The sequence below is a fragment of the Adelges cooleyi genome, unplaced genomic scaffold, assembly GCF_023614345.1.
Source record: "Adelges cooleyi isolate 19-005CV unplaced genomic scaffold, UGA_ACOO_1.1 ACOO_flye_CR_arks_rails_tigmint_CR_PRNA_21, whole genome shotgun sequence".
Lineage (NCBI taxonomy): Eukaryota > Metazoa > Arthropoda > Insecta > Hemiptera > Adelgidae > Adelges > Adelges cooleyi.
Genome location: NW_026095871.1, coordinates 7,172,193 through 7,193,718, shown reverse-complemented (window position 1 = coordinate 7,193,718; position 21,526 = coordinate 7,172,193). Strand labels below are relative to the sequence as shown.

The 21,526-nt window shown below is 31.8% G+C and overlaps 3 protein-coding genes and 2 non-coding genes across 9 annotated transcripts in view; 3 read left to right on the top strand and 2 right to left on the bottom strand.

The window, feature by feature from the left end:
• The window catches only part of LOC126834968 (echinoderm microtubule-associated protein-like 2), a 62,532-nt gene that overhangs the window by 6,652 nt on the left and 34,354 nt on the right, over positions 1-21,526 (top strand). Inside the window, exon 1 of one of the 4 annotated variants that reach the window (XM_050567222.1) lies at positions 17,672-17,875. The exons of 1 other annotated variant lie outside the window; for it this stretch is intronic. The gene's annotated coding sequence lies outside the window, so the exon portion shown is untranslated. Of the gene's footprint in view, positions 1-17,671; positions 17,876-21,526 lie in introns of those variants that run through there. 2 more of the 4 variants (XM_050567226.1, XM_050567225.1) reach the window with 2 other exon arrangements.
• On the bottom strand, positions 149-9,663 carry LOC126834973 (MD-2-related lipid-recognition protein-like). Of its 2 annotated transcripts, none has more exons than XM_050567233.1 (3): positions 9,552-9,663; positions 2,679-2,795; positions 149-666 (listed from the first exon to the last, which is right to left on the bottom strand). In XM_050567233.1, the coding sequence occupies exons 1-3, from the start codon at positions 9,646-9,648 to the stop codon at positions 398-400; spliced, it is 483 nt and encodes a 160-aa protein (XP_050423190.1). In that variant the 5' UTR covers positions 9,649-9,663; the 3' UTR covers positions 149-397. The 2 variants fall into 2 exon arrangements, with proteins under 2 accessions (XP_050423190.1, XP_050423191.1); XM_050567234.1 differs by lacking the exon at positions 9,552-9,663 and adding an exon at positions 2,890-3,049.
• On the bottom strand, positions 10,792-12,011 carry LOC126834972 (MD-2-related lipid-recognition protein-like). The gene is made up of 4 exons (XM_050567232.1): positions 11,947-12,011; positions 11,596-11,860; positions 11,422-11,538; positions 10,792-11,196 (listed from the first exon to the last, which is right to left on the bottom strand). The coding sequence occupies exons 2-4, from the start codon at positions 11,729-11,731 to the stop codon at positions 10,925-10,927; spliced, it is 525 nt and encodes a 174-aa protein (XP_050423189.1). The 5' UTR covers positions 11,732-11,860; positions 11,947-12,011; the 3' UTR covers positions 10,792-10,924.
• Positions 16,747-16,828, top strand: Trnas-cga (transfer RNA serine (anticodon CGA)). Its single transcript has one exon. It is a non-coding gene; the product is annotated as a tRNA-Ser (tRNA).
• Positions 16,913-16,994, top strand: Trnas-cga (transfer RNA serine (anticodon CGA)). The gene has a single exon. It is a non-coding gene; the product is annotated as a tRNA-Ser (tRNA).

Here is a 21,526-nt window from a genome sequence, read left to right as displayed (position 1 = left end):
AATTTGACGAATGGTTAATGAAAAACGATCATTGTTGTCACTCTTAGAAAATCTATCGAACGGATTACAAAATATGTTTCATTAAGAAGATTATCGCTCAATTGGGCATAATATTGTAGTAAGTGGTTAAAACAATTGGTACAACAAATTCAAACAAATACAAGTAAATTATAATGTCGACCGTTTAAAATTTGATTGTTCGCCGCATTGGTGTGTTAAGCAAATATGCGTTAAGTTAGTCAAGTAGAAATTAAACACTCAGGCGTTTTAATAGCACATGATTACAGCAATGTTGGATAATAATTAAATATAATATAGTATAATATACTTTATATTGCACATAATATAAAGTATATGTGTATTGTGGTCAATAAAAATATGGTATATTTATTTTGTATCAAACTAATTTCATGTTAAATTTAAAGCAGCATTCGTCTTTTTTGCTTGCGTGTTTGTCGCCATTCCAAATTTTCAGTTTCGTAGTGTATGAATCTTTCGGGTACGAAGATTGTGTTAAAATATTATAATAATAGAATCCCTCCACCGACTTTTGTAATGGACATTCTTCCATGTAAAGGCACGCGTCCGAATCCATGCCTGGAAATGCCACATCTATGAATCCCATTACAGCGTAGATCTGACTTTTTGGAGCCATTGAACTGAATTCTGAAACATAGTTTGAACGAAAATCGCATTAACGATGAACAACACATACACTACAAGTCTGCGCACCCTAAACCTATCGAATGTCAAACGGGTATTACAATTCACAACCAGGTATAATAAATGATTTTACCTTTTTTTGCCAAGTCAATTATACTAATAATGTGTGTCGACCACACCACGTGCCCCATACGAGCCACGAATAATGCCGTTTAAACAAAATTATAAATATACTGCACTAAGGTTTTACTGTACGGTGATAGTGAATATTTTTCTAGATAAAAATGCACGCACGACCAATATTACTATTATAATATTATTATATAAATCGGCCAACGATTCGAGTTCTAATATAAAAACTATTAGCAACAACTCATATGGTATGTATCTGATGTGTATTGTACAGGCATCGCCCTATGCGTTTAAATGTCATTATACACTATACAGCCAAAAGTACAAATCAATAACTGATGATAAGCTGTTATCATCAACAACAATGAAACAATTTCACTTTTCACGAGGTTTTTTATTAACTCCAGTATTATACTGTTAGTAATGATTGTGACGACGATGATGTGACGACTAAATGAAGACGACTACGTCTTCTGTTTGTGTAACATTCACTATGTACTAAAATGTACAAAATCATACCTAAGAAAGTTATATGTTTCTCGGTAACACCCGGGAAAGTTTTCGGTTGTTTTTTCACTTAACTAAATCCTACAAGGCATGGCGCAACTCGCGAAACGGTTGCCTATCTAAACGCTATTGTGTAGTTTTATCTATCAAGGTTAGGTTGCCTAATCAATCCCAATCATTATAGTACACATACCTATCGTGCACAATTCGGATTTAAAATCAACACTTAGTTTAAATTAAACGCATAGTCAGTAATAATCTACTAAACTATAAAAATTAGGTAAAACAATCATTTTTTAACAAAAGACTTTTGCAACCAAGTGAGGTAACCAAAGTTTACATTTAAATTAGACTTTGCAAATTCATTGTTTTTTTATTGTTAACAGCTTAGCAATACTTTTTAGCTGATTGAAATTATTGAATATATCACAAAGAGCCCTTAAGTTCAATACGCAACAATGGACAAACATTAATGATGAGTTATCATGATACGGTGTATGGCTTTTGTTAATAAACAAAAATAAAGCTTTTTAACCGCACGTTCAATTATTTTTTAAAATTTATAGTGTTATCATGTAACATCAATAAAAAGAATACATCAATATTTTTTCAATAATTCTACTTTGATTTTTACAAAGATAATTTTTAATTTGTATTATTGACCTATGTTGTGTCATTCTTAAGTGTTTTATTGACAGTGAAATAACTGTGTACAAAAGAATTAAGATTTAAATTGTTTTTTTTTTAACCAATAATAGATACTGGAGACTATCTACTTGAAAAATATATTAAGCGGTTTACTAGTAGTGTTTGCTATTTTGTTGGAAACTAGATTAAATATTCGATACTTGAGCTAGAAAAAAAACTAAACAATGATAATACACGCAGTGATTATAGTAAGTAGATAAAGGTGTGTGTACGTTTCGTTTGCTGTTATCTGTACATTTTAAATTAAACTGAAAATGTATGTATGTTATTAGGATCCTAATTAACCCAGAATCCGGAAGTTCACAAAAGCCACTGCGGCTTTAAAATGATATAATACTAAGTATAAATAATAATAATTGCCAATTATAATTGTTATTTAAAAGCCATTGTTACCTAATACAAATTGCTAATGTTTAAGTTTCGGCAAGTCATCCCAGTTTACTTATTTACTTAAAGTTTTAACATTTTTATAAAACCAACTCTAAGTTTGTTTACAATTTATTTGATATCCCTACTTAAGCTGTTTACGTCGGCTTACCTTCTAATATAATTCTAAGATAACCTTATGATACAGAATGTTGATTTATGTTAATTAGTAATATATTAAAAAATAAAACGTCATTGTGACAATTAATTACTGACGCAAATAACTTATTTTATTTACTTACCAGTAATATAGTTGAAGAATATAGTTGCGTTAGATCCAACAGGTATTTCGCACGGTTTGTCTTCAAGGGCTTGAGGGCACGGGTCAATGTTTAAGTTTGATATTGTGCATTTTGTTTCTAAAAATAATAATTCATAAGATGTCGTATAACTAGCCAACAACTGACTGGAAATCCGACAGGGTAAACCACGGTTATGTGACGTTTGACTTACTTCGACACATCTTAAAGTTGGTGACCTCTTCTGCGCTCACAGCTACACAAGCTGTTAATCCCAACACGGCGAGGAAACCGAAAAAATGCATTGTGATTTTAATTCTATTCGAGTTATGCTTAATAGTATTGTCTTTGCCAACTGAGCTACTCACTACTTACAATGTTCATTTATATATTGAGTGTTCGTCGAAAATCTGTACTTGAAACGACTCACCAGTATTAAAATATTATCGACACTTATATAATCACATATACGAGTACTTTAGAGCATACTTAACCCTCAAGTATGTACTATTCTTATATACTCGTCATTCACTACTACTAGGTACCTATTTATTTAAAAAAAAGATTATATTTTAAAAGTATAAATTTAAAAAAAAAAGTATTTTTCATTAAAAGTTAAATCTCAAAAAATTGTTTACGCATTATATTTGAATAACACTTATCACTGTTGACAATCAAATCGTCTTTGTATACTTAATACATTCAAAAGTCATTAACCACGTGGTAAATTATTGGATCTGTTATTTTTGTTAACTCAAAACTGACTTTATTTTAGTAGTACATTTGGCAAACGTAGTACATACAAAATAGTATTTTTTTGTATTGAATATAAAATTGTAACTCTTATACTTTATATTTATTAAAATTAAAATTAAAATTTATTCATTCATTAAATAGTAATTAAGTATTGAAATCATCCCGTTTCACTGCCGGACCCTGTATAAAAACAAAATTCCACGATAAAAAATAATCAAACCATTTGTTGAGTGGAAGCTTTTAACGTTAATCTGTCTAATGGATAGATGGTAATAGTTATATCTAACGGTGACCAAAAATACTTGTAAAATACACTTCTTTGTAGCATTAAAAACATTAAATTGTAGTCAATGCTCAACGCTGTCAGAATGAGCTGTTTTTTTTGCATTAGAACATTGCATATTTTTTCAGCGGTTTAAGTTTCAAAGTATTTTAATTATAAAGGCACTCACCTAGTATGTTGGCCTTGTAATAAATATCAAATTTCAAATTAATTCTTTATCAGTAGTAAGTGATTGTTTAAAATATTACGGTGGTCAGGTCATAAAAAAGACGCCGCCTAGTTATTATGAGATATAATCAAACAGATTAATACTTCCTTCGATTTATCAAAATCTGCACAGTAAACGTCAGACTTCTAGGGTCATGATAATTGTAGTCAATGGTCAATGCCGTCAAGATAAAAGAACGAATAAAAATAATGTTCGTAAGGGGACGTCGTACCGCTATTTATTAAGGAGTTGGGTATAGGCAATTTTTTTGCAAAATCTCAATTAAAGCTTAAATTGTAAATTTATTGTAATTTATAATTATTAGATTAGTAATAAGAATTTTTTTTTAGACAGTTAATTTACATATTTTTCTGACTATCGCAGCATCTTTGTCATCGATGTAAAATATTTTCTTCGTCTAAACATAGTTTTCTAATTCCAAAAACACGGTTTCTTGGGTGGGTTTAGAGTAAAAAAACCCAACTATAAATGTTGTAGTTGAGAACTCTTTCTATGTTTTTGTTGGAAACAAATTTTCGATAGTTGGTTTGGACATGGAACAATATGGCATAAAGAAAGGACATTTTTTTAATTATTCAAATGTATATATCTTAAAATTAAAATCCAATTCCAACAAAGCATAGTTCTCATCTTTCAAACAATTTATAAATTATATCTCTGCGTGCATTGTCCCTGACTTCATACCAATTGAAATACAAAAGTACTATTTTGGTGCTATTATGTTGAGGTGCGACGTCCCCTTAACAAGATCAAATTAAACAAACTTACTTTCAGTAGAATAGTAAACGAAAACGTAACAACGAATAATTATTGCCAATCTATGACGCCTTAATTTCGTTTACCCTTTCCTTATTAATATTTTTTGGTTTGCTTGCGGGGATTTAATAGTAAAAATATTAAAATGATTACGGAATAAAAACTATAGATGAACATAATATGTTATTTCATTAATTATTTTATATTTTTATTTAAATTCTAATCACAATCACATACCTATTACATAAATACCAATACTGATAATATTGTAATATTGAGTTGAACTACTCAAGATATAAAGTAACGCACAAAAAGCATTACAATTATAAACGAAATACGATGGCAGCCATACACGAGCATAATAGCACATGATTACAGCAATTGGATAATAATTATTTTTGTGTGGCCAATAAATGGTACACGTAAATGTATTTTGTATCAAACTAATTTCATATTAAATTTAAAGCAACATTCGTCTCTACTGCTTGAGCGTTTGTCGCCGTTCCAAATTTTCACTTTCAAAGTGTAAGTATCTTTCGGGTACGAGTCTTCTGTCATAAGATTATAGTAATAGAATCCCTCCACCGACTTTTGTAATGGACATTCTTGCATGTAAAGGCACGCGTCCGGATCCATGCCGGGATATGCCATGTCCACTAATCCCATTACAGCGCAGATTTTAGTTTTTGGAGCCATCGAACTGAATTCTGTAACATAGTTTGGAAAAAATGTCCAACGATTTAATCGTGCACAAAACTATAAGTCTGCAACCTAAACCTATCGAATGTCAAACGGGTAAGTATCGTTCGATGCCTTCAGTGTGTATATATTATAATTAATTTTACCTATTTTCCAGGGTCAATGAAGTACCAATTATACTGATAATGTGTGTATAGCACATCACGTGGCATTCGATATACGAGCGATGAATAATGTCGTTTAAAAACAATTATAAGTATATTTATTTATTTATTTATTTTAATGAGTACGGGCTAAAAGCCCAACGGTTACATTACAAAAATATAAATGATTACAATTCAAGGACATGTTAAAAAACTACTAAAAAGAATATGGAGAATGTTTGCAAGGCTCTATTTAAGTTTTCACATAGGTATTACATATTATATTTTAACAGCTTGCGTACGAGTCCGCAACACCACGGGATACATTTTTATGTATGTAAGGTGGCTAGTAAACTTATCAAGTTTCTGACTAATATTTTAATATTTCATAATATTTGGCCCCTTAAATTATTGAATTTATTATTCATTTCTAGTTTAAACGTTGTGAATACAAAATATATTTTTCCGGTTGTGTTCCACAGTAAAAAAGATATAGTTGCGTTGATTCCAATAGGTACTTCGCACGCTTTGCCTTCAAGAGCTTGAGGACACGGGTGAATGATTAAGTTCAAGATTAAAAATAATCAAAATATTTGTTACCAAAAACACTTTTTCGTAGCATTGTTCTATTCCATAATATATCAATGTGTTAAGTTTCATAGTCTTTGTTAGCCTTGTAATAAAAATCAAATTTCAAATTTATTTTTTTGTGATAAGTGATTACTTGAAATATTACATTAATCAGGTTATAAAAAAGATGCGGACTAATTATTATTAGATATAATAACACAGATTGTTGCTTTACTAGATTTTATTAAATATTGACATAAAACGTCTGGCTTCAAAAGCTGTCAAGATAGAAAATCAATAAAAAAATGTTCTCAACAACATCAAATTAACCAAATCTAGTTTCAGTAGAACAATGAACAAAAATGTAACAACGCATAGAAATTGTCTAGCTATGACGCCTTAATTTCGTTTACATCTTCCTTATTAATATATTTTTATTTTTTGTAGATAGTTCTTACAACTTTAATATAACATATTCTATCATCATTTAGATGTGCCATAAAACGCCGGAAAATAATTAAACGGAATGTTATAATCCGAAAAAATAACCGTAATCTCACGGTCCACGGACTGTAATAATCCAGAAAATACTACTATCCTTTTAGTAGAAAAAATGTTAGACTTATAGTAGAGAAAAATAGTTAAGATGTACTTATGTTCTTTAATTTTTAATTTTAACGCACAAATATTTTTAATTTGTAATTAAATTCTAATTACATACCTATTGTATAAATACAACATAAATTGTTGAAATACCGTGGCAGTCATATACACGTGTATAATAATTTATAGAATTAATTATAATTTAAAAAATGATTATCGATTTAATATGTTTTATGTATACATAATAAACGGGGAAGTCTATGTAGTTTGTACCATTTGTACAGGTAAACGCATTTTGTATCAAACTAAATTCGCTTTAAATGTAAAGCAGCATTCGTTTTTTTTGCTTGCGCGTTTGTCGCCGTCCCAAATTTTCACTTTCAAAATGTATGAATCTTTCGGGTACGAGTCTTCTGTAAAAAAATTATAGTAATAGAATCCCTCCACCGACTTTTGTAATGGACATTGTTGCATGTAAAGGCACGCGTCCGGATCCATGCCTGGAAATGCCATATCTATGAATCCCATTACAGCGTAGATCTGACTTTTTGGAGCCATCGAACTGAATTCTGTAACATAGTTTGAAAAAAAAAATGTCCAACGTTTTAACCGTGCACAACGTCACAATAGTGAGGACAATTGCAAATTAAAAAAAAACAACAATCGGACGATAAGATCTATAAAACGACATAGAACTTCATTTTTAAGTATTGAGTGACAATCGCATGGTCGAAGACCATATAACAATTGCGTCAAGATCTTCATCATTCAATCGTTTGCAATCATCAACAGAACTGACTCTTACAAAACGTTTCAAGTCGTCAGCAAGTATACTGTACAAAGTTTATGTTTGGTGATATTGAAATATGTTGGTTTAGACAAAAATACAAAGAAGTTACTATTGTTATATTTTTTTATAAATCGAAAAACGATAAGTTGAGTTTATTGTTAGATGTTATTAGTCAGTTCTAAAAAAAAAACTTTTATTGTTTTTATTTCGGTATTGTCAGCAAAAACGAATATATCTCAAATGTTGTGTATTGTAAACCAACTATATATAAATCAATAATTGAGAATAAGCTGTTATTATCAATAACATGTATTTCTCCAATCATGTATGTAAGGTAATCAAAGTTTACATATAAATTTGTCTTAGCAAGTTCGTTGTTTTTCATTTTAAATACAGCAGCTCAGCAATACTTTTTACCTAACTGATTAGAAGAACGGATATATCTCAAAGAGCACTTAAAGTTTAATACCCGTCAATGGACAAACATTCGCGAACTATTAATAGATATGATTTACTTAGAAACACTCTAAATTACAAATTAAAGATTTGTCATTTATTTGTGTAAACGTTACATGTTATCATGATACTTCAGCATAGCTTTCGTGAATAACCAAAAATAACACTTTTTAACCAAATGTTAAATTATTTTTTTTAAATATTGTGTCATAATAAAATCACAAGAAAAAGAATACATCAATATTATTTAAATTCTACTTATAATTTTACAAAGATAAATTTTAATTTTAATTATTCACATACCTTTGTGTATTATTCGTCGTGAGTGTTTTTTTTAAGTAGATATTAAAAAAAAATTAAATATAAGTAAAAATTAAAATATATTTTATTCTGTGTTCATTTTTAACAAAGATAATTTTTATTTGAATTATTGTCCTATCTTGTGCCATTCTCAAGTGTTTTATTAACAGTAGATATAATAAAAACTTTTTTTTTTATTTCGAGGAAAAAAAGTACGATGAAGGACAAAAGAATGTACAAATGAATTAAGATTTATAAAATATTTTTTTTTAAACAATATAAGGTAATGGAGACTATTTACTTAAATAAAGATATTAATCAGTTGCTAATTGTACTTGCTATTCTGTTGATAACTAGATTAAGTATTGGATACTTGACCCAGAATTAAAACTAAGCTATGATAATACCCGCAGTGATATATACTACATAAGAAGATTTTACAAAGTTTGTCTAATCAATAACTTTATTATTTAACTTGGATAGAAGAAATTAAATTCCAAAAACCGGATTTGCCGTCAAAAATCTGGATAATCCTAATTTCTGAAAGCTAGACAGTAGATACTTTTATTATCTGTTATTTGAAAGTTTTACGTTTGGCTAAAAAATGTTTAGGTAGCTTCTGGAATGAATTAATAAAACTTAAACATGTATGATTAAAAGAACTAAAATCTAGAATCAGTAAAAACTGCAATCTAAATCAATAACGAATAAATTATAATACTTACACAAGTACGCGATTGCTATTCACGTGAAGAAATAACACAAAAATAGAACGGGTTAAGTTTGTTTCATCCTGTTAAATTTAGGGAGGCAAAAAAAAAAAACATGAGACGATGGGTAGATATAAATAAATGTTAATTTGATTGGTTATTATTATAACTGACTAACTTATGCAATATAATTGCTAAAAACCATATTTATACAACTATATTTTTATTTTTAACTGACTTATCTTTCGATATAATTCTAAGACAACCTTAATATGACTACAGAATGTCGATTTATGTTAATTAAGAATATATTTAAAAAAAAATAAAACGTCATTGTAATTGACGCAAACGACATTTTTTATTTACTTACTAGTAATATAGTTGAAAGATATAGTTGCGTTGATTCCAATAGGTACTTCGCACGCTTTGCCTTCGAGAGCTTGAGGACACGGGTCAATGTTTAAGTTCGATATTGAGCATTTCGTTTCTAAAAATTTTAGATCATAAGATGTCGTATAACTAGCCAACAACTGGCTGGAAATCCGACAGGGTAAACCACGGTTATGTGACGTTGGACTTACTTCGACACATCTTAAAGTTGGTGACCTCTTCTGCGCTCACAGCCACACAAGATGTTAATCCCAACACGGCGAGGAAACCGAAAAAATGCATTGTCATTTTTATTCAGTCGGATTTTGCTAAATAATATTGCATCTGTCAACTAAACTACTCACTACTTACAATGTCCATTTATATGGAAAATCTGTACTAGAAACGAACCTCGAGTTTTATTTTATTCCCAGTTCTGTGAATTTTAATCTCAAAATATTGTTTATGCAATTATTCATTATATTTGAATAACACTTAACCCTTATCATTATTGACGAATAAAAATGTGTTTGTATACCCAATATTTACCAAATACCAGTCATTAACCACGTGGTGCATCATCGAATCTGTTATTGTTGTTAAGTCAAAACTAAATTTTATTACTAAAATTCCAAGATTAAAAAAAATCAAAATATTTGTGAAGTAAAAGTTTTTATTCAATGAACAGGTTGTAATAGTTGTATCATTAATGGTGGCCAAAAACACTTTTTCGTAGCAATGTTCATTGCATAATATTTCAATGTGTTAAATTGCATAGTCTTTGTTAGCCTTGTAATAAAAATCAAATATCAAATTAACTTTTTTGTGATAAGTGATTACTTGAAATATTACATTAATCAGGTTATAAAAAAGATGCGGACTAATTATTATTTGATATAATAACACAGATTGTGGCTTTACTAGATTTTATTAAATATTGACATAAAACGTCTGGCTTCAAAAGCTGTCAAGATAGAAAATCAATAAAAAAATGTTCTCAGCAACATCAAATTAACCAAATCTAGTTTCAGTAGAACAATGAACAAAAATGTAACAACGCATAGAAATTGTCTAGCTATGACGCCTTAATTTCGTTTACATCTTCCTTATTAATATATTTTTATTTTTTGTAGATAGTTCTTACAACTTTAATATAACATATTCTATCATCATTTAGATGTGCCATAAAACGCCGGAAAATAATTAAACGGAATGTTATAATCCGAAAACATAACCGTAATCTCACGGTCCACGGACTGTAATAATCCAGAAAATACTACTATCCTTTTAGTAGAAAAAATGTTAGACTTATAGTAGAGAAAAATAGTTAAGATGTACTTATGTTCTTTAATTTTTAATTTTAACGCACAAATATTTTTAATTTATAATTAAATTCTAATTACATACCTATTGTATAAATACAACATAAATTGTTGAAAACCGTGGCAGCCATACACGTGTATAATAATTTATAGAATTAATTATAATTTAAAAATGATTATCGATTTAATATGTTTTATATGTACACAATAAACGGGGACGTCTATGTAGTTTGTACCATTTGTACAGGTAAACGCATTTTGTATCAAACTAAATTCGCTTTAAATGTAAAGCAGCATTCGTCTCTACTGCTTGCGCGTTTGTCGCCGTTCCAAATTTTCACTTTCAAAGTGTAAGAATCTTTTGGGTACGAGTCATCATCTGAAAAAATACTATAGTAATAGAATCCCTCCACCGACTTTTTTAATGGACATTGTTGCATGTAAAGGCACGCGTCCGGATCCATGCCGGGATATGCCATGTCCACTAATCCCATTACGGCGCATATCTTAGTTTTTGGAGCCATTGAACTGAATTCTGTAACATAGTTTGAAAAAAAATGTCCGTCGTTTTAACCGTGCACAAAACTATAAGTCTATAAGGATGTATATGTGTATATATTATAATTAATTTTACCTTATGGGCTTATCGAGGTGGATCAAATGTACTGATTATGTGTGTTTAGTCCATCACGTGCCATTCGATACACGAGCGATAAATAATAACGTTTAAAAGCAAATACAACTTTTTTCATGTACTTACGAGTAATATAGTTGAAGAATATAGTTGCGTTAGATCCAACAGGTATTTCGCACGCTTTTCCTTCAAGAGCTTGAGGACACGGGTCAATGTTTAAGTTTGATATTGTGCATTTCGTTTCTAAAAATAATAATTCATAAGATGTCGTAAACCACAGTTATGTGACGTTTAACTTACTTCGGCACATCTTAAAGTCGGTGACTTCTTCGGTACTCACAGCCACACAAGTTATTAAACCCAACACAGCGAGTAAACCGAAAAAATGCATTTTGATTTTAATTCTATTCGGGTTATGTTTAATAGTATTGCGCATTTTCTAACAGAACACAACTTACTACCTACAATTTCCGTTTATATAATAGGTATTCGTAGAAAACATGCACTATAAACGACCTTCGAGTTTTATTTCACTTTCGTTTCTGAAAATATAAATAGCAAAATACTGTTTTTGCAATATTATAAGAACACTTAACATTTGCCACTTATCATTTTTGTCAATAAAATTATGTTTGTATACTTATACAGTACCTTACCAGTCATTAACCACGTGGTGCATCAGTGGATCTGTTAATGTTGTTAACTCAATACTGATTTTATTCTAGTAATAAAATAAAAACAAAATCCTACTATTACTCTTATGTTGTTGTAATATGTAAACTTCACGTACCTTTAGTCGATTCTGCGATGATTTGAGTAAATCTCTCCTCTGCCGATTGTGTCTTGTAGAGTAGATTTAATTAAACACTTTATAATACACTATGAATCAACTGTATTCGTTATATCATCCTAATACCAGATCCTATTGATGTAAGAGATATCTTTAATGATTAAATCAATTATAATATACGTACAATTGAATTATATGTGTATGCTATTAATTGTCTTCACATAACGTGTCCAACGTCCGTATGGTCAGAGACACATACCAGTTTATTGGACTGGCCAGAGCACTTATAGTATGTTTATCAGCAGTTAAGCTCGACAGTTATCAAGGCACCACTTTACAAAGAAAGCGGCCAAGACTACCGATGGTCTTCTATCTGTGTCGAACGTGATATTATCCAAGTTAAATAGAAAACTTCTTAGCTGAACACAAACTTTATGAGCATAAGATTATTAAAGAAATATGGATGATAGTGAATGGTTATAACAGGAGATCTTTAAGAGGGGATATCAGTGTGTGTGTTTAGCGTTTATTAAAATAATAATAATAATATTATAGCTTACAAATTATAACTAAATTACTGATATAATTTTATATATTACAATATATAGAATATGATATTCAAAATTGACCTATATTATATTATATTATATACTGGTTGTTAATCTGAATATGCGTTCCTATGCGTTTTATCCTGGTGTTTATAATATTCTGTCGTTGTATGAACCGGGAGAGTACCGCCAGGTCATCCCCGTACACTTGGGTGTAATCACGACCTTCGCTGCCTTGCAACAATCCGGGAATTTGGCTGTTTTCAAGCATTCGTTCACCACTCTGGTTACAAATTCCTGGAAGATCCGGAGCAAGACCGATTAGAAACTCAGTTGTTATTAGTCCCGGAGTCGACCACACTTAGTCGGACAAGTCGGACAAGAGTTAAATCCGAGACAGACTCACTGTACGACACACGTTTGAGGGCTGCGGATTTATAGTCCGATGAGGGAGATCTCACTGCGAAAAGCTATGCTTCCGGTAATTAACGGCTTCTTTATAGTTGTTGAAATGGTTCCAGTTGGTTCTCGTAGTTCCAAATGAGCCGTTATCTCCTCGGTCACGTAACACTCTTTTCCCCCTTCATCTGAAACAAACACATACATTTCATTTTTAAAGTGGTTTTTAGCAGCTAATGGTAATAGATATACTACTTGAAACCCGTTTTTTGTTGAAACCTTAGAAGGCTTATGAGAGAGGGTTGCAATCGTTTTCGTAGGTTCTTGCAATGCATTCCTTGCCCTAATCCACTCGCCCACATGTGACGGTGGCGAGGGGACGGTAACAAAGTTCAGATTCTCGATCTGTATATTATATCTGTAAATAGATTTAGGGAATCTTCCGGGAATTTGTCCGGCATACTGTTCTCGGGATGGGTTCCTTGTTTTCCTTGGTCAGGATTGGTCGGGTATGCTATAGCCGGGCTTGCGCTTTTGGGTTTTCGGGTAATAAGTTGTCTTTTGTCCGATAAATTTCCCGTGAAACGACCGGGACTCCGGCCGTTCCCCGACTTTGCCTTTGACCGCTCCGGGCAATTCGCTCGCGATTACACTCCCGGCACAATGACCCCGCGTTTTCTGGCTTCTTCGGATTTTTCTCGGAAAACTCCGGGCTTGTCTGGTATCTCTCCGGGTTAAACGGTTGCTAATTTTTATTTTATTTATTATATTACAATTTTGTTTTTCCATCTAGCAAAATTAAATTAAATTACCTAATGTTATTATATTGTTAATAAAAATGTGTATTTGATAATTTTACATAATTTGTGTTAATAAACAAAACAGTTTCAAGGTCTAATTTATACGATTTATTTTGTGGCATCAGGCTATGTGTGTAAAATATTGACACCTATAGGTGTAGGGAATGATCAGGTTATGGTTCAAAGAAAAAAATACCTATAGAAAATTAAAGCCATAAAATGTTATAATTGATTAATTAGATTAAAGTAGCAAATCGCTTTAATTTATTTCCAGAAAAATATTAGTACGCAGAACAGCTAATTGAAGAATCGCTACAACAGAAAGGGGACAAGTCCACTTTTTCTAAGTTTTCAGGACACACAAAAAAGTAAATAATACATAGGTACATACATAATATATAATTAAAAAAATTCCAAGCGCTATTTTTGACGTTGAACGGTCGGATTGGTCTCCTTTCTGCAATAAACGATGTGTTTACGTGTGCTTAGTTCAAAATGATAATAAAATCAAAATTTATAAAAGTGGACTTAAAAGAACTCAAGTATAAGATTTTTCCCGCATTATGTACACAAATTAAGGTTATCTTGATAATTATTTACAAGCATAGAAATTGTTCATATTATTATTATCCGTTAGAAAATGATAGCTGCTCTACAAAACAAATTAAAAAAGAAATGATAATTATGTATCGAATTTGTATGAAAATTACAAGATTTTTGTAAAAAAGGAAAATGTTCTAAAATATATTATAAGTTAACGTTATATATTATGATGAATAAATGGAATAATATAAATATTAGAACTTCTAAGTAATTTCCCAACAGAAAACTTTTTTCATAAACAATAATATATTTTTACTTAAATAATAAAAACAAATAACAAAAATACGAAATAAAACTTAGCTACTACAAAAGTAAGTTTTACTTAGTAAACCAAAGGGTGTGGATGTTATGTTTGGACGTGTGGTCTAAAAGACCGTAAAAAAAACAAAAAAAAAACAAAGGGTGTGTATAATTAATTAGTTGCTGCCGTGACATGCACAGTCAATAATAAAGATTTCCAAAATTAATACTCCAAATTTAATATTAATTATTTATAATTTTTAATATTTATTATTTGGGTATTTTGAACTAGCAACCAACGTCAAAACATATAGTTTTAACTATTATATTATTATTTTATATTATTAATACATTATTTTCTAGTAATCACTAAAAATATTTTAGAATAGAAATATAGATATCGAATTATGTATGATTATTTAAAAATAATTATATACAATATTTTATGATAGGGGTTTTGTTCAAAATGTAGGTAATTCTTATGAGAAAAAAAACTGTTTACCTGTTAGATGCCGAAGGAGTCTTTACTTCTGCGGTAGAAATACAAATTGAGATCGATACATAATCTGTTGTATAGTAATATTATGGGTTTTGTGTAGAGATTAGAAAGCAACCGAATTGTTTAAAATATTGTCTATAGTGTACTGAGCGATAACGTAACAACTAAAAACGAATTATAATTGCCTAACTATGACGCCTTAATTTCGTTTACTACTACAAAAAAAATTATGAATTTAAAGCATATTATTTTAATTTAAATGTGTAATAATAAGTTCAAAATTAAGACTTCATATTGATAGTATATTTTTCGGGCTATCACAGCACCATTGACAGTGATTTTGAACATTTTTTTTTATCTAAACATATTAACGAAGAACGCGTTTTAATCGGTTCATGGTGGTTTTAGAGCAAAAACACTTATAACGAAAACGAACGAGGGCAAAATTTTGTACACAAAATCATGTTTATTTTTAAATAACCCTAATATTTAGCTTCATACTTAACATTTAAAATTGCTAAGTTAAAAAATCTCCATCTCTGCAAAGGGTACTTTAGAGATTTTTTTGTGATAACCTTGTCAGTTATTTTGGTTCAGTTCCAAATTAAACCATCTGCGAAAATTGTTCCTATTGTTATATGTCACCCCTATACAATCATCTAAACGACATATCGATGTGTCTAGTAAAATCTTTTTTAAAATCATTTTTGGTGGTACATCTTGCTAAATAAAAATAATTTTTTTTTTCGAATTTTTTTTAAAGTAAAGATAATATATTAATTTCCAGGTTTTATTTAAAAATTAAAGATTTATAACATTAAGTACGGGTTGCATTAAAGTTCACTAAACGTTCAATGAATCAATAGATTCAATTGTTAATTTAATAATTAATAGGTTTGATGGTTCCTTCAACATATAATTTAGTGGCCCGTTATTGGTCCATTCGATTTATTAATTCTTTATACAACTCAGCATATTAAGTAATTTAAAATTTTTGATATTTAATATTTCAAAGATTCGTGATAATAAGTTATTTCAAAACTTAAAATAAAAAAAGTTATGGAAGGTTAGGTCCGTCGACACTGTTATAACAAGCAAATAAAACAAATTTTATTTTATTATTAGAAGATTTAACCTTCTTTAACCTTCTCTAGAAGTTTTATTGGTTTAGGTAGTATTATGATACAGCACTAAGATTTTAATAATAAGATTTAAACAGCAAAACTTTATCACAATCGCTTATATTGTGATGATCTTTCATCTTAGTATATTTTTTCTTATCTCGGAATCGCCGTCGATGACCAAACATAACATATTATAAATGTATACTGAAAGTATTTTTACAAAACATAAAATGGACTTATTTATCATTACCGCTTTCTTGACCCGGTTGATTTTGTGCTATTTACGATTAAAGGGAAATTACCATTAATAAATAGCTCATACTATATGTAGAAATTGCAACGAAAACGATTAAAATGTTCTAAAAATGTATAATTGCAGTCGTTTTGTCATGGTTGTCTATTTTAGTCTGAACTTAAATGGGGGCGTTTATCGGCCTCGACACCATGAGCTGCGGTGTCCGAGTGGTTAAGGAGTTGGACTCGAAATCCAATGGGCTCTGCCCGCACAGGTTCGAATCCTGTCCGCAGCGGTTACTTTTTGCATTTTTTTCCAATAACATTTTACCCGTTCAATCTACCTTTTGGATTGGCATAAATAGCAATATCGACCTCGAGCTGCGGTGTCCGAGTGGTTAAGGAGTTAGACTCGAAATCTAATGGGCTCTGCCCGCACAGGTTCGAATCCTGTCCGCAGCGGTTACTTTTTGCATTTTTTTTACAACATTTTATCCGTTATAAGGGGTTTGGGGTAGTCAGCGGGGTCAAAAAATGAGGGAACAAATAATATAAAGTTATTGTATTAACTTTATTTGACAAGAATTAAAAAAAAATGTAACGTAGACCAAACTATCGCTATATATTTTGTTGGACCCCGTCTCACAAGTCGTGTTTGCGGTGACCAACATTCAATCTAACTGAATTATCTAAAATCAATCAAACCTAATAAAATCATTAGTTCAATAGTTAATCTAGTGCCTGATCGAAGCTTTTTTTTTTTTTTTAAAGTTTTATACTCGATAGAAATATGAATTATATAATTACTTACATCGAGTCATCTATTCCTTTGATTAACTTGAAATTTTTAGATAATATTTTCAAAACATCATACTTTAAGAAAATGCAAAAAAAAAAATCGAATTTTCGAAAATCCCGACTTTTGGATTGTCATATAAGATTCGGGTTCATATTATTTTCAATTTTGTGTTATTTTACGGCAGGTCGGCGGCATATTGGCGAGCGCCGAGACAGGTGTGTCGCGTACGGTATTTTCGTGTCGCTCGGAACACCTACACTGTCGCGGCCAGCTCATGCCACACCGCCGCCGCCGGCCGCGGTTGCCATGAGTTACACGGCGACTGGCCACCCCGGTCCCTCGCTCGTCCTCAGTCGCTCCGTCACCGTGTTTGTTGACGTTCTACCTGTGCGCCGATTATACAGTGTTTTGTTGTTATTTTTCCCCTCTGTGTAGGTAATAATTGTTGTTTATTTTTACACAGTTTTGTGGCATCCATGGCACCGTGATAATTGTTTTTGCAACGTGTGTTCGGTATAGCTAATGTACGATCCACACTACAACCGTGAGTACACCCCCGGTGTTGTTATTATTATTATTATCACCATTATTAATTATTATTGATATTTTGGGCGATTTTGGTCTCGTCGATAGCAGCTGATAAGCTAGTTTCATTTCTAAAGTCAACGCCTCGAAAACACCTGTGCATCGTGGGCACCCTTTATTGTAGACCGTGAACACCATATTAGTATCTTATGGTGATAAGACGGAACACCTGTAGAACGTGTAAACAAACATTTTGAGAAAAAAAGATGCATTTTTTCTTTTTCGCATATTCACCTACGCGTATCTCGGTTTATAGTTTTAAAATACATTAATGTTAATATTCTATTAATTTAAAAAATAATACTACAATCGCCGATTTTAGAATTCAGTCATTTTGGAGTTTTCGTTTGTTATTTTTCTGCAATTTAACGTCGGTATTGTTTTTGTTTTATAGTATTAAAGTAAGTATATTCATATTTTACTTTCATTATTATTTAACACTAACTGTAAGTTTACTCAAGTATTACGAACAACACTCTTCCTTTTGTTTCGAGCATTTCCGTTATAATGTACACACAGTTTACCTGAGAAAAAGCATAGCATGTCAGTTGGCCTTACTATTTAAAAACTAAAAAAATACGATTATTGTTTGAAATTATCTAATAGGTTTTAATCAGTTTTGGTCTTAAAGTTTAAAACTGTGACCTGTTCACCGTGAATTCTTTACAATAATAATTATTGTAAGGTAACTTACACTTTTAAAAGTAAACAAATTGCACTGTGTTTGGTGTTTTGGCATCTGGTTTTCGAAATTCGTATATATCAAATACCTACCTATACTGTTATGTACCTGACGGCTGACAGGTGCATTCCAACTTCAGCTGTTATAGGTTTGCCCGAGACCCTCGTTAAAACCTTCTTGTTTATGAACATCTTTTCTTTGTATACAAAATATATAACATATTTTATCTACCTACGAAAAAAAAATGCATTGTGTTTTCCCCATTTTGTGTCCAAAATAATTGCAATTTTAGCGCCTCGGCTACGAAAAAATAACATTTTCCTAATAAGATGAAAGTATAATAGTATAATAATGTTGTAGGCGCTGCTGTGACTTGTGTATTAAAGACATGCAATTTCTATGGTGTTTTTATAATGGATATTAGCCGGTCACGATTTTTACAGCGCGTTAATCGAGAAACCAACGTCAAATTACAGGTTTACCAAATTGTGCGGTTTTTATTCAAAGTACTCGATCATAGAAAACGGCGGTGGCGGTCGTTGGTCCGTTGATTTTGTTTTGTTGACTCGGCCAAGCATAATTATTATTATTATTATTATCATCATTATTATTTGTGTATAGTTATAGTAATGCGTTTACGGTCTTGACGGTCGGTGACAGCGTCAAGACCGTGCAACGAGCTTCATCGGCCGGCGGGGCGATTAAATAAATAATGCTAAAAAAAAATTAGCAAAGACTTGCTCGACGTTGTCATCATCATCATAATTTACTAGACGGGAGATTGCAGCATAAGATTAGTTTGTATATGATCGAAATCCGTGTAAAAGAACCGTATTCACCCCATAAATAATATATATAATTCACTCGACCTTGGGCTTGGGTTGTCTTAAATATAATTTTTTTTTTACCGAAAGCAATCGGTCGAGACCGGTAGTGGATACGAAAACGAAAGATTTTTTTTATTTTTCTATTGTGTCATCCGTTTTTGGGTGTACCCATAGCAATTTTTACGGTATGATTTGTTGTTGGTAAAATCTGCGTGCAAATGTGGCGACCATGACCCGTTTTAGCCCTGTGTGCACTTAAACGCACCTGCCTGTAACCTGTAAACGGAAAAATATCCAAGATAATAATATTATTATAATAATATATTTAATAGTGTACGTTCTGTACCGGTCGGCGGCATTGCTATAATACTCGATCGCCGTTTTCTTTTATCTATACAAATATGGCAATCGATTCTGCCTTATACGTTCACTCTCCTATTAAACCTCTCCTCTCTCTGCCGCTGTCATGGCAATATATACCTATTGCCTACTGCAGTTGCTGCTATACGGTGTGTACAATATTATTATACATATATAGTCGGGCCGCGTTGTCGGACAAAAGCTTGTTGCCTTGTATACCCTTGAACCTTATGGGGACGCACCGGTTGCAGTTGTTTTATGTCACCGTGCCTGCCTATGCGGTGTTATACCATAGCTCGAGTGTATAATATTGTTGTTGTTGTTATTGCTGTAGTCTTCTCGTCGTGGAAACTGCGGCTAATATCCTCGTAAAATATTTCCGGCGGTTCGACCGGATTGATAAGATCCTCTGTTGGCACGCACGATTCCCTGGGAAAAACCTGTTTTCGAACGCGAGTCTTAGCGCCAAACCCCATTAAAAAAAAAAAAAGAACCGACGGGAGTATACATTTATGTACATTTTTTTTAAAACAAAATTGGGTCATTCAAATTGTCTGTATATCCTATACATAAATCGCAGGAAGCCTTTGTTTAAACACGGGATACAATAAAAGTGATTGGACGCAATGAGAAAGTGCAAAAAAAAAACCGTTGCGATAATTAATCCTATCCTAGTGTACCTACACGTTTTACCGTGGCGGTTTTGTGCGTGCAAACGACAAAATAATAATATTATTGTCGGCCAACGGTTATATTATGTAGGTATATACATTTATTATTGGTTAAAATAAAAACAAAAATCGTTAGCGCACGAAATGAGCTGCCGAGTCATTGTTCGGTGGCGACCATCCGCTCTGTGCATAATAGTTCAGATCAGAGCTCTGTATACCTACAAGTTATACTGTAAAGATTTCGCCACACAGAAGAAGCGACGGCCTGAAGCCCGTGACCGGCCACAGAGCGTCTTGCTGTTGGTTGATCACAATAGCTATGTACAGAGTGATTCACTGTGAACTCGGTGGACAACGCAAACGTTATGTCATCGTCGTCGAGAATCACTTTGTATGTCGTGCATATTTCGTTTCGATTATCCGGGGCAATATGTAATTTGTAGTCGAAAAGTATAGAGATAGGTATACATTATTATAATGCGCCCCGTGTGTGTGTGTGACAAGAGTACATAGTATATTGTGTGCAACGACAATGACGGACGTGGTGGTGTTCCTTTTTTTTTTGTCTATTCTGACGTTAAGTCCATTTCTAATTACGCATTGTCCGCGGGTTTCGTTTGGAAATCGACGGACGCCTTAAGGACGCAGACAAAAACGGCGAGCACAATCTCTTTCGGCCTAAACCGAACAAGTCACGAATATACACACACAACCAGATATCACCTACCAGACCAGAAGCGTGGTGCCCCGGTGGCTTTCGTCGTCGTGTGCTTGACCAATCCGAGTATTACAACAACAATAACGATCTTAATTTGTATACCGAGAGTCACGGGGAAAAGCGTGTACTTATCTCGGATTTTACATTGTGTGTTTACAGCGGCGAGTCTGCGTTAAAGCCGTTGTCGCTTGTATAATAATATTTCTGTATTTCGGTTTATAAATTCGGATCACGCGGAAAAAATAACACAATACAAGTCTTAACGATTCGGTTGTATGACGTTTCTTTTTTTTTTTACAACTGCATATAAACTGTGTACGCGTTAGGCTTGCTGAAATAATGGATAATTTCA